This window comes from Sphaeramia orbicularis, chromosome 20, assembly GCF_902148855.1.
Source record: "Sphaeramia orbicularis chromosome 20, fSphaOr1.1, whole genome shotgun sequence".
Taxonomy (NCBI): domain Eukaryota; kingdom Metazoa; phylum Chordata; class Actinopteri; order Kurtiformes; family Apogonidae; genus Sphaeramia; species Sphaeramia orbicularis.
In genome coordinates, this window is record NC_043976.1 from 40918863 (window position 1) to 40946162 (window position 27300).

The 27300-nt window shown below is 38.3% G+C and overlaps 2 protein-coding genes across 2 annotated transcripts in view; both read left to right on the forward strand.

Annotated features, from left to right (window-relative positions):
• The window catches only part of LOC115411288 (protein NLRC5-like), a 92026-nt gene that overhangs the window by 19028 nt on the left and 45698 nt on the right, over positions 1 to 27300 (forward strand). The window contains exons 8-11 of the mRNA XM_030123364.1: positions 1980 to 2153; positions 22511 to 22684; positions 24617 to 24790; positions 26729 to 26902. Coding sequence (XP_029979224.1) covers positions 1980 to 2153; positions 22511 to 22684; positions 24617 to 24790; positions 26729 to 26902 — 696 coding nt within the window. The remainder of the gene's footprint in view (positions 1 to 1979; positions 2154 to 22510; positions 22685 to 24616; positions 24791 to 26728; positions 26903 to 27300) is intronic.
• On the forward strand, positions 4261 to 11138 carry LOC115411313 (NACHT, LRR and PYD domains-containing protein 1b allele 3-like). The gene is made up of 9 exons (XM_030123414.1): positions 4261 to 4415; positions 4821 to 4876; positions 5383 to 5528; positions 5625 to 5671; positions 6668 to 6882; positions 7056 to 7336; positions 8622 to 8738; positions 8842 to 8983; positions 10069 to 11138. The coding sequence occupies exons 1-9, from the start codon at positions 4399 to 4401 to the stop codon at positions 10389 to 10391; spliced, it is 1344 nt and encodes a 447-aa protein (XP_029979274.1). The 5' UTR covers positions 4261 to 4398; the 3' UTR covers positions 10392 to 11138.

The window sequence follows — 27300 nt, forward strand, 5'->3', positions numbered from 1 at the left end:
TAATGTCAATAAAATCAACGACCACAAACAACCTGAAATGTATGAAGAAAAATAAGTGCAATTTTCCCAATATTCTGTCTGAGTTGATCATTTCCACATGTGCATTACAACTTCCAGATCACAGTGGATCTACAAAGACACAAAACATGTATTAATAGGAATAATATTGTTAAAATTGCACTTCAGACATTTCCGGTTAATATTTTTCAGGTTATTCACATTCTTGTGAAAGGATAGTTTGTACATGAAACATTTTCATGTCATTAAAAATTTTGAGAAATAAAACAAACAGTCAAATTGGAGGTTGTCCTTATTTTTCTGTTATTCTGATAGTATTTTACTGGTCTGACCCACTTTAGACTGAATCTGTTTGTATGTGACCCCTGAACTAAAAGGATTTGAACATCCTTGATTCTTTACATGTTCAGTGTCATTTTTATATTTCATAAATTGATGCCATGGCCTGGATGGGACCCTTTGGTGGGCTGGTTTTGGCCCACGGGCCGTATGTTTGACTCCCCTGATCTCTCCCTAATCTTATCAGTGTGCAGGCGAAGTCCTAACCTAAATATAATGTATGTATTTTCACATCACTAGCCTCTACGTGGAATGTTTACAGGTGTATATAAGAATTGAATTCAGCTCCGAATACACAAAAGTTGATGAAACCTGGAATTTGCTGATAATGTGATTGATTCCATGGGTTGAATTCCTTTGTGTGTCTGTGATGCAGGACTTTGAGTGACTCCAGGAATCCTGGTAATAACCAAACACAATGATTGGATTCATCAAGCACACAATGAAAGTGGTTCAGTAATGACAGACTGAAGTGTGTGGTGGTTGGCCTTAGTTACTGGTTTTATGTCCAACATAAAGGAGGGACCTCCACCTGTTTGAAAAGGAAAAACAACCTTAATAAAGATGAAATGAATCCTAAAGATTCAGTGTAAACTGGTCCAATGTGGTCTTTGAAGTGACTAAATAAAATAACTAGTAGAAGGAGTTCACTTCTATTTAGTATCAGTTCACTCTCCAACTGTTTGTCTGAAATGTGTTCAGTTTCCAAATGTGTCCAGTTTTAGTTTTTGAACTCCAAATGACAGTAAAATTCTTGGTTGATTCCCAGATCCTGGGTTGAGTTTCTAACCTACTGTAATTTGACATGTAATGTAGTTCCATATGACATGAAATTCCTGAGGAACAGGGTTGTTTGTTTTCTACCAGTAACGGTTCCCTCCAGGTCGGTCCACTAGTGTCACATGACAACACCAAATGTGGTTGTTATCCATTGGACCTGTTTGGATGTTTATGTTCTGACAGATGGCACCCATGAAAATAGAATATTTGTGTATTATTATTTTATTTACATGTTATGAATCTACATTCATTCATCCACATGACATTCTAAACCTTTATCATCTCATCCAACTGTATCTTTCTATCCATATATAGATGCTATAGAATCACTATCCACAGACTGAAATAATCCATTAGCTCAACAACATTAATGCTAACAGCTCATAATCCAACACTGTTAAATACTATTCATACACTGATAATCACACAATATAAAATGAATGGAAACTAAACAGGAAAGTTTTCACAGCGCTGTTATTTAATGACAGGATCTTTACAGTCTGTCTGAAAAGGAGATCATAAACCAAATGAAGATGGATCATGATCATATAGAATATCATTATATTGTTGAAAATATTAAATCAAAGATGTTTAAGAGTAAATTACACTAAACTGACATGTGCATTATACAAACTGTATTTAATTAATATTTATTTATTTTATTTAACTAATAAAGTAGAACTATTCATTCATTTTATTTGAATTATAAAGTATCTGTAGATTAATTACAGGTCAAACTCATTGATTAGGACATCATAATGTTGGACTGAACATTTAAAACCTGAACACATCTGACTGGATTATGAACAGATTTGAATCTATTTCATTTCTTCTTTATTCAGATTGGAGGGCTGTGGTTTGTCCGATGTCAGCTGTTCTTCTCTGGCCTCAGCTCTGAAGTCCAATCCATTCCATCTGATGGAACTTGATCTGAGTGAAAACGACCTGAAGGATTCAGGAGTGAAGCTGTTGTGTGATTTTCTTCAGAGTCCAGACTGTAAACTACAGATTCTGAGGTTGGTTTTATTGTTACTATTGGAAAATTCATAGGTTTCAGTAATAATTAATTAATTATTAAACATAATTGACTGTATAACTCTGAAATTCTAAATGATCTATTGTCTTTCGTACTCATTTCAAGTTAATGGTAACATTAAAAACAAATCCTGTTACTTACAGAAATTATATTTGAGTTGTTAAATTAAATGATGTTTTTGACAAACGGCCACATTTCACCAGGATTCAACAATATGAACTGTTCCTTTTTAACTTCTGGGGCTGAAATAATGGTCCTTTATGAAGATACTTTAGAAGAAACAATAGAACCAACAGATAATTTCTCATGGGTGTATGCTGGTCTATACCGACTTTACTGAGTTAAAACCTGTAGGATTATGATTCCTAAATATTATCAAATAAACCCAAATACACAAGTACAAAAAAACCTGAAGTCATGATATAAATATAGTCAAAATGTAGTTCACATTAAGAATAATCAGTCAGGAAAACATTATTCCTATATATCCTACATTTATGATTTTTATTTTCTATATCTTAAATTACACATTCATAATCTGAACACATCTGACTGGATTATTAACAGATTTGAATCTATTTCATTTATTCTTTATTCAGATTGGATCGCTGCGGTTTGTCAGATGTCAGCTGTTCTTCTCTGGCCTCAGCTCTGAAGTCCAATCCATTCCATCTGACGGAACTTCATTTGAATGAAAACAACCTGGAGGATTCAGGAGTGAAGCTGTTGGAGGATTTACTGCAGAGTCCAGACTATAAACTAGAGAAACTATGGTCAGTTCACTGTCTGTTACTGTTATAGAGTTAACATGTTCCATTCAGACCTGAATCCAGTCAAATTCAAATATGCTTTGAGAGTATTTATTGTATTCACAGGCATAAGGTGATCTGATCAGAACCACTGAAATCATTCTATGTTTAATGTTGGGAGATGGAGAAAGGGCTCAGTCCATGTGAAATCACCAGCCTTCCAACTGACCATCTCCCATTTACTTCATACATTCATAAAATAATGTTAGTATTCCAGAAAACAGCAGACAAAATCTGATCCTGATGTCTTCATAGTTTTTAGTTTTTGTGATGTGAGTGAAGATACTAACTCCAGGACTTCATTACTTTTTAGATGTTCATGACAGATGGATGGTTTCACACTGATTTTGTCTTGGTGGATCTCCACACTGAATCACATGAGATTTTTACAACAAATAAAAATGTCTGATTGATGAGGCATTAAAAAGGAGAAGAAAGAAAAAACTACACCTATTTTCAGTTGTATAATGCTCATGTGTGACAAGGTCTAGTATGTACAATTATATCAGTGGAATGAGCATGTTTGTATTAATGTATGCAGAAAATATGAAACTGGTGTCTTTAAACAAACTTTGTTTTCAGTGCATCAATGACACCATGTTTTCTGTAAAATATAGAGGTACTGAGCTGAAGATCCATCACAAATCTGTATCATGCGTCTGTCGTATCCATCTATTATCAATAGTTCAACAGTTTGACTGAATTTAGCATCATTTTCTGTAGCACGTTTTTACATTTACTGTCATTTTCAAAGTCCCACTGTTTCAAAAACTAATGATGATATGAGGCTGAAATGTTGCATTTTACTGACGTCATTTATTGAAAGTATGAAGTATTGGAGATGGTCAGTTTGGAACATTTTATGAATCTGATGATTTAAGGTGGAAAAAACAGACTAATGACAGGATGGAGCCACTTGGAAATCAACAATGAATTCAGGAGTCAGGTGATATTTTAGTGGATCTGATGTGGATGAAGAGATGGAACCTTTGTTAAAGGGCAGCGAGAACAGACAGAGATAAGGGACGAACCCACATGTGATCAAACATGACAGTCTGTGTGTTTTATGTCTAGGACCGACAATACGATATTAACTGGAATCCCGATGCGTCATGGAGTGGAGACAGAGGAGTACACATCAGAGTCTGGCTGTGGGGTCAAAGGTCGTCCTCCAGACTCTGACAGTGAACCTGGACCCTCAGATAAACGGTACCATTATCACTGACACCGTTGGAGAACATTGTGTGTCTTTATTTCATACCTTACAGTAAATAACATGTTCAGGCTGTTGTTTTCTCCAGAGATCTGAAACCATATGAACAGAGCTGTGGAACACATGTTGAATTCACATTTAATCCTTAATGGTTCATTCTTGAATTCTCCTTCTAACCTTTAAATCCAGGTTTATGCAGTGAGATGTTTAGAAGGCTTTATTACCCCGCCCCCCAAAGGGGAGGCAACGGGTATTGTTTTTGGTTCAGTTTGTTAACACGCTAGAAGCAAAACTACTGGTTGAATTCATACCAAACTGGGTTTATAGATTGCCAGTTACCCAGAGTAGATGTCATCACATATTGGGAACAGTAGGTCAAAGTTTAAATTTCAAATGAATTTTTAAAATCTTTTTTTTTTCTCCCATTTACTTATAATGGGCGAAATTTCAAATGTCTAAAAAATATCAATTTTGTTTCAGTTTACTTCAAACTTGGCACATATATAAAGATTATTGATATGCTGACATCAGCACACGTATAGACATGATGACATCAGCTGGATCGATGCCAAAATAAGCTCCAATACGTGCGAGGGGCGGGGTTTGTTGTGCCCGGAACCACTTGTTTGATCTGCATTTGTGTTTGTTTCAACAGAACTGGAGCTGACAGACATGAACCATGTGAGTAGAACATCCACATTTAAAGACAACTGTTGTAAACTGTGCCTGTGGATCAGCTTCATACCTACAGTCCAGGACTTGTCTGGCTCACAGGGTGGACTCTGCTGAAAGAATCCCACCAATGGGCCTGTAGTTTTGTTTCACTAGTTCAAGTTTGTATGAGTTGGAAAAATACACAATTCCTGAACATTTGTTGAAAATTCAGTAAGAAGATTTGGAACTAAAAGAAAACACACATTTAGAAGAATGAAAATCCAAATGCCTTAATCCTCAGAGGAGCACAGACATACATTGTAGAATTAGCCACTATTGTGGACACTGTGTCTGAGTCCTGCAGCTGTACTTACAGGATGTTTGAATTCATCTAAATCTTGTCATCCAGACAGTTAAACCAACATCATCTTCCCACACTTAAGCTTCAGCTGTTGCATGTTTTGTATGTGGTTTCACCCACTGGGATGAAACCACGTCCACCAGTGAGTTTGCCGACTCTCTTCACCCACCAGGTCCGTCCACTTCAGACTTAGACCTGAAGGAGTCTGAGGACGGCGTAGAGGACTGTGTGGACCGAGACCCTCGCACCAATCCTGAAGATCCAGAGAAGCAGCAGCTCGTCTGCGCAGAGGCTCAGGCTGGAGCGTCCAACTGGGAGGTACACAAACACAAACGTCAACCATTTGGACAAACGACGGTAAAGTCATGAACCAGGACATGGACTGAACTAAAACTGGACCTTTGTCAATTCTAGGAGTTCACACCTGAAGTATCAGCTGAGTCTGGACTCACTTCATACAGGTAAGAAAATCTTACAAAACAGAATAGAGCGTATGCACTGACATGACTGTACAACCAGAACACAGAACCCAGTGGCAAAACATGCAACAGTGTGGCTTCATTTAGGAGGAAATTTAGGAAATTATGAGTAAAACTACACTTTGCTTCAGGTAACAGACTCAACAGTTACCATTTCAGTTTAACCCAAGTGATCCACAGGCACTGACGTGACAGGAAATAGATTTACTCACTATTTATGTGTAGACCACCTGACTATAACCAACATGAAACAAAGCAGAACCTACACAGTACCAGCCCTGAGGGTTAGTGTCAGGCAGATACTTCTGGTTCATAGGCTTGGAAACACCCTCTTAAAGTTGATGAATTACATTTTTTTTTTTTTAACAATATTTATTTTTCACTACAACATAGTGAACAGTTATTGTCATATATCTTATAACTAGTCAGTCTGCTACATATTCCACTGAAGGACTGGTCAGAATAACTTAACATTCTGTTACAAATTTCAGCCTTAAATTCCATGGCTCTAATTAAGGAGCTTTGATTCTGTGGAGTCGATCATTTCAGATGACTCTTCTTCATAAAATTATATAAGAGTAAACCATGTTTCAAGTGGTAAAACCTAAATAAAACCCCAAACCAAGTGTCTGTCCTTACCCGGGGACCACATATTAAACTAATTGTTGGGGCAGGCAGATGGAATAGGGGCTCCTCCATCACATGCATCCACCTTACCTTAAAACCAGAATAAAAACCCAAACCAAACGTTTCATAGCCTCATATGATTCTGAGGTTCTCTGTGATTCTATCCTGATGTCCCTGAACTTCTCCTGTGTCACATCCACACCTGGACATTGAGACCCTCATCACCTCCATCAGCCTCTGGAAGACACTGGACTCATTTTCAGGATCAGTGGGTGGGACTGGACTCAGAATAGGGGTGAAGTTACCCGGTCCAAACTTTGTGTATGAATGGAACTTGTCTGTGTTGTACAGGTTCAGGTGTCCTCGTTCAGGTTTATTCCATTGTACTCTGACTGGACTGGTGTTTGTTGTGGATCAGAGGGCGGAGCTGCAGTATAGCATTGACCAATGGAATGAGGTCCTGGTGGGGTCACATGGTAGAACGCCTGCAGGTCCACTGTTCCGCATCGAATGTCCTGAGAACGCTGTTCACAAACTCCACCTCCCACACTGTGAGACAAAGCACGGTAAGAAACTTATCACACATTCAGTTTTACTGAATCAACAACTAGACTGTGGTCCTGTTTTCATTTTTAAGTAGTGTGAATATTGGCAGTTAACTGAAGTTCGTTCAGATCAGTTTTCATCTTGTCAGATTTTTGAAGCTGTGAGTTCGTCCTGTTGGATCTTGGTTCAGGAGGAGTTTCTGTTTTTACAGGTCAGCGCTCTGGAAGCCTGTCTGTCGCCCACATCACTGACGATGGAACGAGCTTCATTGATCCACTGGAGATCACAGACACTCATGTGGTCATCGACGTCCCACACCTGTCTGCCTTTGGCCTCGTCTGGCAGTTTGTAGAATGGCTTATCGGGAGAAGAGTCCATGGCCAAGTTCTGCTGTTCCTCGCACCACCAGACCCAAAAACAGAAAGGCAGAAGCTAAACATGTTACTGCTGCCCTGCAACATCCCTGTGGAAGAGGTACGAATGTATCACAACTTATTATTAGGCTTAATCTGTGGAGACCTAAGTCTAGTTTCAAAAGGGTCTCTTATAACCTGAGGCGTTTCTGAAGAACCAGACAACATTCACTGTGGTTTTAAATGTAAAAACATACACATGGTCCTTCAGGTCAATAAGTTCAAACCTATCCTCTGTCCACTACTCCACTGGTAACAAACCAGCAGGCTCCAGTCAGGACCAGGACTCTTCCATGTGATTTGATCTTCTCTATATGGACCATAGTATAGACCCACACCTCTAACCCACTGAATTCAGGTGTTTCACTCAGTCCAGTTTCCACAGGTTTGTGAAATCAAACACCTAGCCGTACAGTCACAACAGGTGGTTCTACAGAACTCACCAAATTCCAGTCTGGTACAGTAATAGGATGGTGCTGTTGCAACAAGTCAGTTTGTGACATTTCTCCATTATTACCTCCGCCAAGGAGGTTATGTTTTTGCCAGGGTTTGTTTGTTTGTCTGTCTGTCTGTTTGTTTGTTTGTCTGTCCGTTAGTGTGCAACATAACTCAAAAATTTATGGACAGATTTGGATGAAATTTTCAGGGTTTGATGGAAATGGGATAAGGAAGAAATGATTAAATTTTGGTGGTGATCGGGGGGGGGGGCCCACGGGGGGGGGGGGGGGCACTGATTGTTAGTGTGCAACATAACTCAAAAAGTTATGGACAGATTTGGATGAAATTTTCAGGGTTTGTTGGAAATGGGATGAGGAAGAAATGATGGGGGGGGGGGGGGGGGGGGGGGCGCACTGATCAGCCTTGGCGGAGGTCTGCGCTCTCCGAGTGCTTCTAGTTCGATATTCCATCATCAACTGTAAGGGATGTTTTTACAAAGTAGATGCAGCTCAGCCATGAAGGGACAGACCATGTAAAGTGGAGCTGGGTTGGCCTGGACTGAGGTGTAGAACTTCCTCTGGCATTAATATCAGCATAAAAACTGTCTGATGGAACCTTCATGGGTTTCCAAGGCCAGGCAGCTAAATATGAGTCTTGCACCACCGCACATAATGTGAAGGGTCGAGTGGAGTGTCGGAAAGAATACCACCACTGGACCCCAGAGCAGTAGAGGCTGGACTGACCTCCATAAAGGCTGACCTCAACCCACCGAACACCTTTGGATGAACTGGAACGGAGTTTAAGACCTAGGCCCTGTTACTTTTAGATAATGAATCACACTAACCTTGAGTATTGAGATGTCTTTAAATCATCCTGATGTTAATATAAATGTTGTGATGTCTCTAAAGGTCCAGAGAAAACAGTGGAATGCTAAACAGTACGTTGAAGCCCCTTCTAGATGTGAACTCATCAAAAACCATAGTTACACTGTGGACTGTCCAAAAGCCTACATAGTACAACCTAAGGTAAGCAGAGGAAACTAACCAGTCATGTCATTAACTGGTTAATTAAACCACTACTGTTCACTTTATAGACTGTAATAATGCCCAAACTACTGCTGGTTTTCAGAAAGCCAATTTTATCATGAACTTCGGACCAAATTATCACCCAATGTTTGAGATCCGCCTTCCGAACAACATGAAGCGGGTGACTTTAACAGTCAAAGACCAAGAAAACCAAGAGATCTGGGAGCATGAAGTGCATCTGACTGGTAAGACGTGGTCCTGTTTGATTTATTATCACAGTAGTAAATATTTAAACCTTTTACTCCACTATACATATTTGACATGATTGATTTCAGATTATTTTGCATAATTGATAATACAATAAGAGTTTATAATACTGCATTATTTTAAGGAGTAAGCCAATTCTTTATTGCCCCGCCCCCCAAAGGGGAGACAAGGGGTATTATTTTTGGTTCGGTTTGTTTGTTTCTTTTTTTCTTTGATGTTAACACTGTAGCAGTAAAACTACAGGTTGAATTCATACCAAATTGGGTTTATATATTGCCAGTGACCCAGAATCAAAGTAGTTACAGTTTGGGAAAAGTAGGTCAAAGTTCACATTTTTAATGAATTTTTAAAATCTTTTTTCCCCGTTTACTTATAATGGGTGAAATTTCAAATGTCTATAAAAACATCAATTTTGTTTCAATTTACTTCAAACTTGGCACATATATAGAGGCAAGTGATATGCTGACATCAGGACACACATAGACATGATGACATCGGCTGAATCGATGCCAACATCAGCTCTAATACATGCGAGGGGCGGGGTTTGTTGTGCCTGGAACCACTTGTTGGTCTAATGGTCAGTTGGATGGAACTCCTGTCACTTGGAGGCTCATAGTTCAGATTGTGTAAGTCTCTGGGCTTCGGTCGTCACGTTGTCTGAAAGAGGACGAATGCAGCTCCATCTGTGGAAAACATGGTGAAACCGGATGGAAACGAACTCAGAGGAACAGCAGGTTGAACAGCAAAGTGGAAGGTTTCTCCAAGCTGCTGAACAGTAGGATCTGAATCGTGAAAACGCAAAACTTAAATTGTGATTTCATAAACACTGAAGTAGATATGGAGATGCTAATTGGACCTAATCCAGCTACGTTTGAGTATGATAAAATAATGTCGCTCTAAAGAAGATGTAGTTTGGTTATTTGACATTTATGGACAGGTTTTGAATTTGTTTTCATCATTGTCATTCAATTTCATGTGTGATTTATTTATTTATTTTTTTTTAAAGCTGTGGAAGCAGTCACAGGCTGCAGTTCATTCATATCTTCTTCTGTTCGTCCTTCAGATCCTGCTGTGAGTCATCAGCTGAGGTCACAGCAGAACATCTCTCTAGAGGACAAGTTGTTTTCAGTTCGGTCTGAGTTCATCAAACGTGTGTCGGAGCCGGTTCTGGACCAACTGTTGGACAGACTTTTACAACGGAGGTTTATTAATGACGGCGAAAAAGAAGCAGCTAAAACGAAACGCAGAGAAGAGAGAGCTAGATATGTGATCGACCTGGTCCGACACAAAGGACCAGGAGCCTGTTCATATCTGATAGAAAAAATCTGTGAGCTGGACCCAACCCTTTCACAGTTCCTGAACCTGAGAACTCCTGACCTGGTTTGACCCACGGGACGGACGCATGCACTTGGACTGGGCCGTGTGTATCTCTGTTCCATGCATCTCTCTCTCTCTCTCTCTCTCAGGTGCCTTCAGCGGTAATACTAACCATCTCTCTCTCTCTCTCTCTCTCTCTCTCTCTCTCTCTCTCTCTCAGGTGCCTTCAGTGGTAACACTAACCTTTAGGAATTGTACCGCGGTGTATCGTTATAACAGTAATCATGTCATCCCTAGTTTTGACATCAGTCAGACACATAACATCCATTTTCCACCACAGGAAGTTCAACTTTACCCAGGATTTAGAAAGACCTCTGTGCATTTCCATCAGAATTACCTGGTAAAAATGTTCTCTCGACCCCAAACTTTCTTTACAAAAACTTCTACTAGGGGAGTGGAACTTTTCAGATTCCCTGGAATTCTTGGGGGCGGGGCAGTATGTTGAAGAATGTTGATTGGTGGAACACACATGCAGCATTCCACACTTCTGTTCAAACACAAACCACATGGTTTGGCAGAAATTCTATTACCAGATAAATAACTTCTTCGGAATGTTGATGGAAAAGAGGATTTAATATGGAAATGTAATAATAATAATGGATTGGACATATATAGCGCTTTCCTAGACACCCAAAACGCTTTACATTATTGACCCATTATTCATTCGCTCTCACATTCTGGTGGTGGTAAACTACATTTGTATCCACAGTTGCCCTGGGGCAGACTGACAGAAGCGTGGCTGCCAATTTGTGCCTACGGCCCCTCTGACCACCACCAAACATTCATACACCAGTGTGGGTGGCACTGGAGGCAGGGAGGGTGAAGTGTCTTGCCCAAGGACACAACGGACTGACTAGGACAGAGCAGGAGTTGAACCGCCGACCCTTCGGTTATTGGACAACCTGCTCTACCACCTGAGCCACAGCCGCCCCAATGTAAGTCTATGTCTCATCAGTATCGTGTCCTTGTTGGGATCTAGTCTGTCTAGTCCGAGTCCAGGTTCTGAGTCTTAGTCCAGATGACCTCTTCCTGTCCTGGACTAAAGCTATTTTGATAGTTGTTCTGAAGACATCGTCATGCTGGAGAAAGTTTATTTTTAAAAATGTGTGTTATATTTTTAATGACTTGACCAAATGAGTTTGATTTTGTTAAATATGTCAGTGGGAGACTTTTGCACCCACAGAATCACAGAGAATTATTTTTTATACTTTTGATACTACAGATGTATATGTTGTATTGTTTTTGTATTTTTAAAGTTAAAGGGAAATCATCAATTCAATAAAGATGTAAGTCTACTGAAAGGCCTGCTGCTCCCTGTGATTTGTGAACTACTGATTTGAGGCCAGTAGTTTATGATTTGACGTCACCCTGTGTGCTTTTTGGAGCCTGAAGTGACCATATTTGGACAAAAGGGGGTGGAACTACAGAAGCCTGAGGGGTCAGAGGTGAGCTAAGGGTTAGCTTATTGATACGATGGAGAACCCGGTAGAACATATTCACATGCAATACGCTTCCGTACATATACGTAATGCATTGAATGAAAAGAAGAAAATCTCCTCCAGAAGTAAAGCAGTATGGAATTCAACTTTTTCTAAAATTGAGTGGTCAAAAGCATGGTCATTACCATATAAATACTGTGTTACAAACAAAATTAGAATTTTACATCTCAAAATTTTACATAACATATATCCCTCCAATGCTATTTTGTGTTGATTTTATGATGTGGAAGAAATATGTAGCTTTTGTCAATCTGAATCTGAATCTACTTTAAATTTATTCTTTTTATGTGAACATTCTTCTAATTTTTGGTCCAAAATGGAAAATTATATCATATCTAAAAGTAACAATAAAATAAATATAACATCCCAAAATGTAATTACTTATTTTAAACATGATACCAACAATCTAGAATGTATTGTAAATTTATTCATATTATTTGGAAAATTTCATACACATAAAAACAAATATACAAAAACACACCCAAATTTTAAAATCTTCCTATTAGAATCTGAAAATTATATTAAATCTTTAGAATTCATATATAATTAAAAAAAAAGCACTAAGACATTGGCTATTTATAAACAATTTTTCAATACTGACTGAACTCTGTTGCATTTATTTATTTACATTTGTCAGATGTATTATTTATTTACTTTTTTTTATTCTAATGTGTATTTTATGCTTTGTATTTTTAAATCTATGCATTATTTTCTTAAACTTATATGTTCAAATGCTTTTTATATTTTGACATCTTGATGTTTAACATTTTGTACTGTATACTCAAATGTTGTTAATAAAGTTGTTTTAAAAAAAAAAGGGAAAACGCGGAAGAGGAAGAAGAACTTTATCATCGTCACGTGATTATTTTAACGATAAAAGTGTGGAAAACACGTATCCTCAGGTATGAAAAGTTCAGTCGTGATTTCAGTTACGTTTTAATCATTTTCTCGAGTGCACTGATAGTTTTTGTTCCATTTTTACCGCAATGAATGACGAGTTCCAGTAGTTTCAGTGTGAGTTATGTAGGTGTTTTTCAGGGCCTTCTTCCTATAAGTTTTTTTTATAGCTTACTTATAGCTATAACCCTGGTAATTTTTTTGCAGTTCTTTCCATGTATTGTTTCATGGTTCAGCTTCATTATGCCTCACGTTCTGTATTCATTTTATTTTAATTTTATTCACCTCGGCACCACTGAAAAATAACGGTTTCTCTCAGTGTGTTGTAAAGGCCTGTATATGACTGACTGAATGAATGTTTCTGAAAACTGTCATTTCTACTTTAATTTCAGTTTTTGGAGCATTTTCTCACTGTTGGATGTAGTGTTAATTTTCATTTACTATAATAAACCTCCTGTGTTCAAGGTTCAACTTTATTCATACATGAATTTCAGGTTCATCTGTGTAACATATTCTTGGCTGGTTAACATGTTTGGTTTTATTCTGTATATATTTACACTTTTCTTTTAAACTGTTTTGCACTACGCACCACAAGAGAGTTGCCTCTTTTCGTTGTACATACCAATGTATTAAAGGCATTCTGTTCTATTCAATATAGAAAAATGCCTGGAATAAGTCATTTTTTATGTCTGTTTTCAGACATTAGAACTCCCTTTTGCTCAGATGGGTGCAACAGCCATTGCCCCTCCCATCAGAAGGGCATAGGGTTAGAAACAACTTAAAACCTGAGATTCATAACAGCTTAATTATTATTTAGATATCAGTATAATTCAAGTTCGGGTTTGTGTTATTTTACTCTTTTCATATTTTCTTTTCACACTGACGATTAAAAAATCTGTTAATTTCAGTAGAAAATCATAACATTACAAAAATCAAAATGTCCACATGAAATAAGGAAATGATAACATTAAAATAACATAATGAAGAACAGACCTAAGGAGCTTTTGTGTTGTGTTTTATTGTAGACCTTTACAAACTCAAGTGACAGCAAAGCCTTCAGTGAAACTGAGTCCAATCACAAATGTTAGTTCATGAATTGATCAGATGGTTAAATAAAATGATGATTAAACACTTTGTTTAAAACTGACTTGATGATTTTTATGCATTTCTTTACCATGTTGGTCATGATAAATGAAATCTTGTTTCATAATGTGTTTTTTGACTTAAAAAAAAAACGAAAAAGATTTTTACTAAAATCATATCAAATTTAACCTGCATTTTTGTTTTCAAGTTTAATGCATTTTTTTCTGCTGTATTTGGTTTGTTCTCTATGTGGTGTGTAGGATTTTCTGTAAAGGATCACATCTGAATAAGTTTAAGATTTAAGACGAAGCTTAAGTTTAAGAAGCTTCGGGGTGTAACTAGATCCAGTTCCATGTGGCTTTTCATTAATGATGAAGACCCACTAATGTTCTTCATTCTAAATGTGTTCATGTCCTCAGAAAGAGGAGGAGGAGTCCTGGTCCTGAGGTGGACCCACAGTCCTGTTCTTTGTGCCTGAAGGTCCTGACTGATCCAGTCTGGACCAGCTGTGGACACTGGTTCTGCAGAGAGTGCATCAGTTCATACTGGGACCAGTCTGGTCCATCAGGAGACTCCTCCTGTCCCCAGTGTGGAAAAAGATTCAGAACCAGAGTCAGAACCGGAACCGTACTGCAGATGGACAGAACTGTACAAGGTAAGACTGTAATTCTGTCTAAAGATGTCATGAGTCCTGAAAACATGTCTACTCACTGACTATGTTTCAGTTGAAGTCACTTTTTTGTAGCATTAGAAAGATCTACATTTTCATGTGTATGTTCTTATTAAACTGCATAAAAGGAGGAAACATCAAAGGGTTTAATTCTAAGAAAAATCTCATCATTATGAAACAGTAATATTTATGTGAATATAAAGTCTGAACTAAGGCTGTCAAAATTAACGCATTAATGCGGATTAATCCATCATAATTAATGTGATTAAAAATTTTAACTCCATTTACCCATCTGCAGCAGAATGACTCTGAACATCTCTGGCGACACATTTGGGTCAGTTTGTCCAAGTAGAGTTAACGTTAACATGCATGAAAAAATGGTCAGTTGAGCCGATAGTGACAGGCAGAAGAACCAACCCATAAAGATGGAGGACGTTAAACAGCATGTTGGCCCTCTGGATGGAAACATGAGGACAAAAAAACCCCAAGATGAAACAGTCGACTGACATAAAGTATTATACACAGTATGCAAAGTATTCTGCTAGCACTTTGGCTAACACGTTGGCCAGCTTACGACAAACACGTTAAGAATATATGTATTCCTGTCTTTCTTGAGTCTCTTTGCTCATGCAAAATGAAACATGGTTAATATAGATTAAAAATGAATGATATTTAATCGTGATTAATCAAAATTATTCCACAGCATCCCTGTGATTAAAAAGATTAAAAAATTTTAATCGTTTGACAGCACTGGTCTGAACACATCCTGATCTCATCATTGTCTTTATAGAACATGTGCTTCTGAAAAATAAATAAAACTACAATGCAAAAAGTAATCAAATCCAATATAAAGAGGTGGGTCCAGTTCAAATATTAAACTGATAGTATGGATGTATATGGAATGTATCAGATATCATCACTACACTGGACGAATACGACGGCACTTTATTCAGTTTGCTTTTTGTTTTCCTTCTGTTTGACATTAATGTTTGTGTTGGAGCCAAAATACAGTTTTGTTTGTTTATTCCTCTTTTTTATTTTGACCTTAATTTAATTATTGTTTAGAGGGTGTGGCTGTGATGATTGCCACAGGTGTAACTCATCATGGGTGTTGGTATGGGTGTGTCAAACTTACATATACCTGCTGTGTGAGGTGGGCGTGGTGTGTGAGGACAGCCCCAAACAATTTTCAGACCGTGAAAGTGTGAAACTGTGAGATTGAGTTGGTCGGCGTTTAGAAGGTTTTCTTTTGTGTTAAGAAGCCTATTTTGTTTATATGTAGAAAGTATATGGAAAGACAGTTGTGAAGTATGATGAACTCTTTGACTTTATGTTGGAGAATAAATGGATTGGCATATCGAAACACAAAGAAACCCAGCCGGACATTCATTCATTCACGCGTTGAAAATACAACAGGTTGAACCCTTCCACACTGTTGTAGTGGCTAAAGGTAAAGCCACTACAGTTTGAATGGAAACATCAGCAGCGTTTTCAATAGATTCCATTTGACTAGACTTAACTTTTCTATTCTGAGATACCAACTCACAGTCATGGACTAATATGTGTTATTCTGTTTGTCTTTGTGAATAAAATGTGTTTTCACGTAAATTTACTCTAATTCTTTGTGATTTAATTGTATAACGTCAGGTCAAGACATATTCACATAGTGTCACAGCTTTTATCACTTTTATAGTTTTTTTGGGTGAAATACTGTAGAATTCCAGCCTGTTTTAAACCCGACCTGGTGAGTGTTGTTCCCTCAGTGGTTCATTCAGGGTTAGACTTTGTGTTTGTTGTCACTGTCAGGGAGCTGAAGGGATGAAAATGGTGCCACTGTCCAAATACTTCATGATCCAACTGTGTTTATTTAAAGTGTTTGTATTTTGTGTTTTCAGATGAACATAAGCTCAGTCTGAGGAGCAGATGTGAACGTGTGACTGAAGGAACTGATGAAGAAGGAAGTGGAACCCAACTAAAGCAGATCTTCACTGAGCTCTACATCACAGAGGGACAGAGTGAAGACGTTAATACCCAACATGAGGTGAAGACGCTGGAGACAGCTTCCAAGAAGAAGACCATCCAAGACAAACCAATCAGATGTCAGGACATCTTCAAAGCCCTACCCGACCAGCAGAACCCCATCAGAGTGGTTCTGACCAACGGCGTCGCTGGAGTTGGAAAAACCTTCTCGGTGCTGAAGTTCACTCTGGACTGGGCAGAGGGTTTAGAAAACCAGGACGTCAGTCTGGTGGTTCTGCTGTCCTTCAGAGAGCTGAACCTGGTCAGAGATGAGCAGTACAGTCTGCTGACACTGCTCCGTGTTTTCCATCCAACGTTACAGAAGGTCACAGCAGAGCAGATCAGCGTCTGCAAACTTCTGTTCATCTTCGACGGCCTGGATGAAAGCAGACTTTCACTGGACTTCCACGACTGTGAGGTGGTTTCAGACGTCACTCAGAAGAAACCAGTCAACGTGCTGTTGACCAACCTCATCAAGGGGAACCTGCTTCCATCAGCTCTCATCTGGATAACTTCCAGACCTGCAGCAGCCAATCAGATCCCTCCTTCATGTGTGGACAGGGTAACAGAAGTCCGAGGCTTCACCACCGACGTCCAGAAGGAGGAGTACTTCAGGAGGAGATCCAGTGATGAAGATCTGTGCAACACAATCATCTCACACATCAAGACATCCAGGAGCCTCCACCTCATGTGTCAAATCCCAGTCTTCTGCTGGATCAGTTCTATGGTTCTGGAGCACATGTTGACTTCAGACCAGAGAGAAGAGCTGCCCAAGACCCTGACCAACCTGTACTCACACTTCATCATGGTCCAGACAAAGAGGAAGAAGAACAAGTATGAAAAAGGAGGTGAGATGGAGCTGACGGAGGCTGACAGGGAAGTTCTTCTGAAGCTGGGGAGGCTGGCGTTTGAACAACTGGAGAAAGGAAACGTCATGTTCTACCAAGAAGACCTGGAGCAGTGTGGTCTGGACGTCACAGAGGCCTCGGTGAAGTCAGGAGTTTGTACCGAGATCTTCAAAAGAGAGAGTGGACTCTTCCAGAAACCACTGTACACCTTTGTACATCTGAGTGTTCAGGAGTTTCTGGCAGCAGTTTACATCTACCACTGTTTGACCAACAACAACATAGAAGTACTGAGGAGGTTTCTGAGGAGAGAAGAAGAAGAAGATGAAGAAGAAGAAGAAGAAGAAGAAGAAGAAGAAGAAGAAGAAGAAGAGGAAGAAGAAGAGGTTTTTTTCATAATTTTATTTTTATTGATTTTAAAAACAAAGTCTATTAAATTGTATCTATTTAAATCATAGTGTTAAAAATTAAACTTATTTTTAATTATTTTATCGATCTTATCTTAATATTTTCAACATTATGTTTTTATATTCTTTTTGTCTTTTAGGAGTATGACCATAATTCAACATTCGATGTCCTCCTCAGCTTGGTCATGGTAAAATCCCTCTCCAGTAAAAATGGCCACCTGGATCTGTTTGTTCGTTTCCTTCATGGTCTTTGTCTGGAGTCCAACCACAGACTTTTTGGAGATCTGCTGGGTCAAACAGAGATCAGCTCAAAAACCGTAGACAAAGTCATCAACAACCTGAAGAAGATGAATACTGAGTATAACTCTCCTGACAGAAGCATCAACATCTTCCACTGTCTGATGGAGATGAACGACCACTCAGTCCAACAGGAGGTCCAAGAGTTCCTGAAGTCAGAGAACAGGTCAGTGAAGAGACTCTCTGAGATCCAGTGTTCAGCTCTGGCCTACGTACTGCAGATGTCTGAGGAGGTTCTGGATGAGTTGGATCTGAAGAAGTACAACACATCAGACAAAGGACGACGTAGACTGATTCCAGCTGTGAGGAACTGCAGAAAGGCTGAGTAAGTACTGATGTGAATATTAACATTATTCACCTGTGTAGTGATTCATCACCCTGATGAGGAATCGATCACGGAACCATGGAGAAGGAAAAATAAATTTTCTATCACATCTACTTTTTCAGTCTCTCTGGGTGTGATCTCTCAGACATTCACTTTGAAGTCGTGGCCTCAGCTCTGAAGTCCAGTCCTTCCCATCTCACAGAACTGAACCTGAGTGATAATTCCATGGAGGATCCAGAAGTGGAGGTTCTATGTTCTGGACTGGAGAGTCCAAACTGCAGACTGGAGACTCTGAGGTCAGTCCAATGTGTGTCTGCTGATGAGATCTTTTGTCTTTTTCTGTTTAAATCCTGACGTTCACTGTTCTCCATTTGTCTGAGCCGTTGTAAATGTTAAACATGTCATTTTATTATTTCAATAGAAGATTCAGTTCTGTTTGTCCATAATTCATACATTACTGAGGCTGACATCTATAAAAACCAACAGATTGTTCATCATCTAATTGTCTAAGGGTAAAACATTGAGTAAACAGACCTGAGTGATTGAGGAATGGAGCTGCTTCCTCTTGGACTGCAGAGTCCAAACTGCAAACAGGACTCAGTTCACAGATTCTCCACTCAGGTTCTACAGCTTCATCTGGTTAAATCAGTAACTTTGCTGTTTTCTGGGTTTGAGGTAAATCTTTGTCGTCGTAAATGATTAAACAGTATTTTTTTCATTTTATGAGCAGTGACAAGTGACACTTGGATGAATTTAATTTGTTCATAATATAATTAGTACAGGGTTGAATCTAGAGTTGCAACTGATTAATCGATTAGGTGCTTGAAGCCAGTGCAAAAATTCATGATTCGATTAATCAACTGGAATTGATTGAAGGGAAATATTCTAGTTCAGTTTTCCTGAATTGAAGGTTCTTTGTGCGTCACAATATGCATCCGTGTGAAACACAACAGTGGAACCAATGTTTAACAGCAGAGAAATGAAAGAAACAAAGCTTTGATTCAGGAGAATTGTTGTTGAATGACTTTTTTTTGGATCACTTTGAGTCGATTAATCAGTTGCAGCTCTAGTTGAATCTGAAATCTGTAAAACCAAACCAAAACAACATCCCCTTTTGTAATTGATCAAACTGTAACTTTTACTGTTATTTCTTTGGTTTCAGCTCATTTCAGTGTTTTCAAAGAACAGAAAAAGAATCAAGGATGAGTAATATTTGTATGGCATATGTTTGAAGAAGGGTTCTGATCTGGTTCTGCTTGTTAACTCATTTAAATGATAATTAAAGTGTAACTTTGGCCGTTAGCGTTCTGAGTCGACCTCTACCTTCGATGTGACTCCGATGGAAAGACGATGAGACGGAGGTGATGAGGGTGTGAATGTCCAGGTGTAGATGTGGGACTGAAGTAGTTCAGGAACATCCCAGTGAGTGGGATCCAGTCTGGTGGTGTTGAACAGAGCCATAGAACCACTTCAGTTCCCTGTTGGAAAACCAGCAGGATTTGTCTCATTTCAACTGAAAGACAAGACAAGACAAGTTGACTGAAAAGCTGTGATTTTTATTATTAATGTAAATATCCTTACGTGGAGTCATACTAAATGTTCTACTGTTTCATCATCAAGGTGTGAAGACTCAAGGTTTTAAAACAGAAAATGTTGAGTTACTTTCACCTACAAAATGCATAATATTATAGATTTGTAGATTTGTGTGTGTATTTTTTTTTTTACCAGCGTTGGTTTTTTTTCTTTACAGTTAAATCATAGAAATCAGTTTATTCCTTTGAAAATACATGTGTTGGTGTAAAATAAAACTGAAATGTAATGGACCAGACTGAAAACAACAAAAATGATTCAGACACAAGAATGTGATGGAATAAACAAAGTGATTAGGGGTGTGTATCAGCGAGAATTGGCAATATGATACAAATCACAACCAGAGGTCGCGTTAACCGAAAATATTCCGTCATTGACAGATTTTTTGTTAAAATGACGGAAAATTCTGAAGGCCGTCCGTCATTTTGACAGATTCAAATACTGAGGGTAATCTACTGTTAACCTCTCCTGCTCGGCTCGTCCGACCGTAGTCAGCGAGCACAGGGCAGATGTCCTCCAGGGCCGATGTCGGGTTAACTCCCTTGCCAGTAGTGGAAGACAGCAGCTTTTATTTATGCACAGTATATCGATGTTTGTACACTTTTTCCTTCTGTCCTCTGACACACTCATACTCAAAACTGCCGCTCCCTCACCTTGCTCGACCACTCACACCATACGCACACGCACGCGCCACACACCGCTCTCGCACTTAAAGGAACACACACACACACACACACACACACACACACACACACACACACACACCAGTCTCATACTACCAAAGAAAGTTTTCACACAACACTGTGAACAGAACCTGTTTGCAGAATCGCTGGTCTGTCTGTCTCTTAACAAGGCATCAAACATTCCATAACAGCCTCCACCTGTATAGAACCAACATCCACCTGTATAGAACCAACATCCACCTGTATAGAACCAACATCCACCTGTACAGAACCAACATCCACCTGTATAGAACCAACATCCACCTGTACAGAACCAACATCCACCTGTATAGAACCAACATCCACCTGTATAGAACCAACATCCACCTGTACAGAACCAACATCCACCTGTATAGAACCAACATCCACCTGTACAGAACCAACATCCACCTGTACAGAACCAACATCCACCTGTACAGAACCAACATCCACCTGTATAGAACCAACATCCACCTGTATAGAACCAACATCCACCTGTACAGAACCAACATCCACCTGTATAGAACCAACATCCACCTGTATAGAACCAACAGCACCACTGTTCACAACTACACTGAATACAACAGCAGTACTGCAGTCACATGACTCACCCTTAGTCCACCTGTAGTAGACCCCCTGTCCAGTTAGTCCACCTGCAGTAGACCCCCTGTCCAGTTAGTCCACCTGCAGTAGACCCCTGTCCAGTTAGTCCACCTGCAGTAGACCCCTGTCCAGTTAGTCCACCTGTAGTAGACCCCCTGTCCAGTTAGTCCACCTGTAGTAGACCCCCTGTCCAATTGGTGCCAGTGTGAACATTAATCAGTCAGTGTCCAGTCTTGGGTCGTTGTTTAGCTGACTTTAGCCAAAATTAGATGCTACTTTTCTTGCGCAAACTGTGAAGACAGCTGAGTCTCCTTAGTTATCTTAGAAAGCCCAGTTAAATCCGATGTCATTAATAAACGCGGTGAAAAAAGAGGGACGGATGCGGTGGAGGATGACGGAAAAGCAAGGAATACGCCAGTGGCATTTGGTGTGCTATATGTACGCATTTTCTACCTTTCATGTGTTATTTGATGGCATGTCAATTTGTGCGTAGATCTCTGGTTCATATAACCTGAACCCTAACCCTCAGTACATAACACACCAATTAAAAGTGGCGTATATAATTATGCGAGTCGTGATATCACGTTGGTTTTTCAGCCAGCAGCAACTACAGTTGCTGCATCATTGAAATGTTTTTGAACATTAAATACTACTAAATATATCTCTTTATCATTAAAAAATAAAAATTTGAAATGACGGATAATAATATGTTATGACGGAATTTTTACGACCCTGTCCGTCAAAATGACGGACAATAAAAATGTCTAGCGCAACCTCTGAATCACACAATATAAAATGAATGGAAACTAAACAGGAAAGTTTTCACAGCGCTTTTATTTAATGTCAGGATCTTTACAGTCTGTCTGAAAAGGAGATCATAAACCAAATGAAGATGGATCATGATCATATAGAATATCATTATATTGTTGAAAAAATGAAATCAAAGATACTTAAGAGTAAATTACACTAAACTGACATGTGCATTATATGAACTGTATGTAATTTATATTTATTAAACTAATAAAGTAGAAATATTCATTAGTTTTATTTGAATTATAAAGTATCTTTAGATTAATTACAGGTCAAACTCATTGATTAGGACATAGTAATGTTGGACTGAACATTTAAAACCTGAACACATCTGACTGGATTATGAACAGATTTGAATCTATTTCATTTATTCTTTATTCAGATTGGATGACTGCGGTTTGTCAGATGTCAGCTGTTCTTCTCTGGCCTCAGCTCTGAAGTCCAATCCATTCCATCTGACGGAACTTGATCTGAGTGAAAACGACCTGAAGGATTCAGGAGTGAAGCTGTTGTGTGATTTTCTTCAGAGTCCAGACTGTAAACTACAGATTCTGAGGTTGGTTCACTGTTGTTTTAACAAAATGGTTCAATGTTCCATTTTTAATCCACAGCCCCAAGAAATTTTTTAAAAAGACATTGTTTTAAACATAATTCCAAACAGAATCCAATGTAAACCTTCTGAACCCACATTTTATTCACAATCGAACATAGAAAACAAATGTTTAAAGTGAGAAAATGAAGCATTTTAAGGAAAAAGTTCCAAATGTAATATTGACCTTGATGTCAGTCAGACGTGTGTGTAAAGTTGTTCCAGGTCCATGTTTCCCACTGTGGACCATCTCCTCTTCTTTAACAACAGTCTGTAACTGAGGACACCAGTGGATGGAGTTTGGGGACATGAATGTTGTCCCATTCTGCTCTGATATAGTGTTATAGCAGCTGTGTTGTGTGTCTTTGTGTATTTGAAGATGTTTTTGTCTCTAATGTTGTGTTACTTTCATGTTTTTTCAGTTATTTATTTGATGTCATTCGATCTTATTACATCATTATTATTACATTTCTATTTTTATTCATTATTTAAAACCACAAATAACCATCAAGTGTGTTCATTTTTAACTCAGGACCAAAAATCGTACTTTAAACTGGGAATGAATAAGGATTTGACATTTATCATAATAATCATGTGTGTAACTTGATTTGTAAATGTTTATCATTTGTAATATTTTTGGTCATATTACTCAGACCTACATGGACAACATCAACCAAAACCAAAACCAGTCTGATTGTGGTTTTTCTAAAGTCATTGGGTTTGTGTCATTAACACTGAAGTCAAATGAAATCCGACAAAAAATAATGTCTGAATTTGAGCGTCCACTCCTTCCTCGCCCTCTCCTCTCAGTCCAAATCTAAAGACTGTAATTGTAGATATAGATGAACCTGCTGCTGTTCATAGTGTTGTAGAAAAGTGAAGCCACTGTAGATGAAGTCTGATGTCCTCTCAGACCACTTTACTGACAATGAGCTTCAAGTCATTGTGTTTTTTTGAGCCAGTAACGTTAAAAACCATCAAGAACTGAAGCTTCACCATAGACAGTTGGAGAGTGACCTGAGAGGTAATGGAAATGAAGTGTAAAGCACAGCAGAAGAAAAACCAACATCAGTGAATGTCCTTTCTATGAATAACAGCCACATAATGTGGAGCAGAGTTTTCAAACTCATTTTAGTTCAGTTCCACATTCAGCCCAATATGATCTCAAGTGGACCAGACCAGTACAAGAAGAAGAGTGAAAAAAGTCCAATTACATGATGAAAATGTTCACATCTACAACGTATCCTTGAAAATAATGTCAATAAAATCAACGACCACAAACAACCTGAAATGTATGAAGAAAAATAAGTTCAATTTTCCCAATATTCTGTCTGAGTTGATCATTTCCACATGTGCATTACAACTTCCAGATCACAGTGGATCTACAAAGACACAAAACATGTATTAATAGGAATAATATTGTTAAAATTGCACTTCAGACATTTCAGGTTCATATTTGTTCAGGTCATTCACATTTTTTGTGAAAGGATAGTTTGAAAATGAAAACATTTTCATGTAATTTTACTTTTTTTTTTTTTTTTTTTACAATAAACTGAAAAACTAATTGAAGTTGTCAGTTTTATGTTATTATGGTAGTAATAGCTTTGGGTTCTAGATCCTGGACTTCATCATTGTCAATACTGGGGGTGGGATGCAAAAAGGGGGTGTTTTTGAAATCCACATCCAGACCGTGAGGGCGTTTTCAGACTGGGTATCTGGGACCATGCTGTATCGATCTCACCTTTCCCACAGATGTTCAATTATAAAGTATCTTTCGATTAATTACAGGTCAAACTCATTGATTAGGACATAGTAATGTTGGACTGAACATTTAAAACCTGAACACATCTGACTGGATTATGAACAGATTTGAATCTATTTCATTTATTCTTTATTCAGATTGAGGGGCTGCGGTTTGTCAGATGTCAGCTGTTCTTCTCTGGCCTCAGCTCTGAAGTCCAATCCATTCCATCTGACGGAACTTGATCTGGGAGGAAACGACCTGAAGGATTCAGGAGTGAAGCTGTTGTGTGATTTTCTTCAGAGTCCAGACTGTAAACTACAGATTCTGAGGTTGGTTCACTGTTGTTTTAACAAAATGGTTCAATGTTCCATTTTTAATCTACAGCCCCAAGAAAATTTTTTTAAAAAGACATTGTTTTAAACATAATTCCAAACAGAATCCAGTGTAAACCTTCTGAACCCACATTTTATTCACAATCAAACCTAAAAAATAAATGTTTAAAGTGAGAAAATGAAGCATTTTAAGGAAAAAGTTCCAAATGTAATATTGACCTTGATGTCAGTCAGACGTGTGTGTAAAGTTGTTCCAGGTCCATGTTTCCCACTGTGGACCATCTCCTCTTCTTTAACAACAGTCTGTAACTGAGGACACCAGTGGATGGAGTTTGGGGACATGAATGTTGTCCCATTCTGCTCTGATATAGTGTTATAGCAGCTGTGTTGTGTGTTTTTGTGTATTTGAAAATGTTTTTGTCTTCAACATTGTGTTACTTTCATGCTTTTTCAGTTATTTATTTTATGTCATTTGATTTTATTACATCATTATTATTATATTTCTATTTTTATTCCTCATTTAAAACCACAAATAACCATCAAGTGTGTTAATTTTTAACTCAGGGCCAGAAATCATACTTTAAATTGGGAATGAATAAGGATTTGACATTTATCATAATAATCATGTGTGTAACTTGATTTGTAAATGTTTATCATTTGTAATATTTTTGGTCATATTACCCAGACCTACATGGACAACATCAACCAAAACCAAAACCAGTCTGATTGTGGTTTTTATAAAGTCATTGGGTTTGTGTCATTAACACTGAAGTCAAATGAAATCTGACAAAAAATAATGTCTGAATTTGAGCGTCCACTCCTTCCTCGCCCTCTCCTCTCAGTCCAAATCTAAAGACTGTAATTGTAGATATAGATGAACCTGCTGCTGTTCATAGTGTTGTAGAAAAGTGAAGCCACTGTAGATGAAGTCTGATGTCCTCTCAGACCACTTTACTGACAATGAGCTTCAAGTCATTGTGTTTTTTTGAGCCAGTAACGTTAAAAACCATCAAGAACTGAAGCTTCACCATAGACAGTTGGAGAGTGACCTGAGAGGTAATGGAAATGAAGTGTAAAGCACAGCAGAAGAAAAACCAACATCAGTGAATGTCCTTTCTATGAATAACAGCCACATAATGTGGAGCAGAGTTTTCAAACTCATTTTAGTTCAGTTCCACATTCAGCCCAATATGATCTCAAGTGGACCAGACCAGTACAAGAAGAAGAGTGAAAAAAGTCCAATTACATGATGAAAATGTTCACATCTACAACGTATCCTTGAAAATAATCAATAAAATCAACGACCACAAACAACCTGAAATGTATGAAGAAAAATAAGTGCAATTTTCCCAATATTGTGTCTGAGTTGATCATTTCCACATGTGCATTACAACTTCCAGATCACAGTGGATCTACAAAGACACAAAACATGTATTAATAGGAATAATATTGTTAAAATTGCACTTCAGACATTTCAGGTTCATATTTGTTCAGGTCATTCACATTTTTTGTGAAAGGACAGTTTGAAAATGAAAACATTTTCATGTAATTTTACTTTTTTTTTTTTTTTTTTACAATAAACTGAAAAACTAATTGAAGTTGCCAGTTTTATGTTATTATGGTAGTAATAGCTTTGGGTTCTAGATCCTGGACTTCATCATTGTCAATACTGGGGGTGGGATGCAAAAAGGGGGTGTTTTTGAAATCCACATCCAGACCGTGAGGGCGTTTTCAGACTGGGTATCCGGATCTGTGCTGTATCTGGATACGATCTCACCTTTTCCACAGATGTTCAATTATAAAGTATCTTTCGATTAATGACAGGTCAAACTCATTGATTAGGACATAGTAATGTTGGACTGAACATTTAAAACCTGAACACATCTGACTGGATTATGAACAGATTTGAATCTATTTCATTTATTCTTTATTCAGATTGGATTACTGCCGTTTGTCAGATGTCAGCTGTTCTTCTCTGGCCTCAGCTCTGAAGTCCAATCCATTCCATCTGACGGAACTTGATCTGGGAGGAAACGACCTGAAGGATTCAGGAGTGAAGCTGTTGTGTGATTTTCTTCAGAGTCCAGACTGTAAACTACAGATTCTGAGGTTGGTTCACTGTTGTTTTAACAAAATGGTTCAATGTTCCATTTTTAATCCACAGCCCCAATAATTTTTTTAAAAAGACGTTGTTTTAAACGTAATTCCAAACAGAATACAGTGTAAACCTTCTGAACCCACATTTTATTCACAATCGAACATAGAAAACAAATGTTTAAAGTGAGAAAATGAAGCATTTTAAGGAAAAAATTCCAAATGTAATATTGACCTTGATGTCAGTCAGACGTGTGTGTAAAGTTGTTCCAGGTCCATGTTTCCCACTGTGGACCATCTCCTCTTCTTTAACAACAGTCTGTAACTGAGGACACCAGTGGATGGAGTTTGGGGACATGAATGTTGTCCCATTCTGCTCTGATATAGTGTTATAGCAGCTGTGTTGTGTGTCT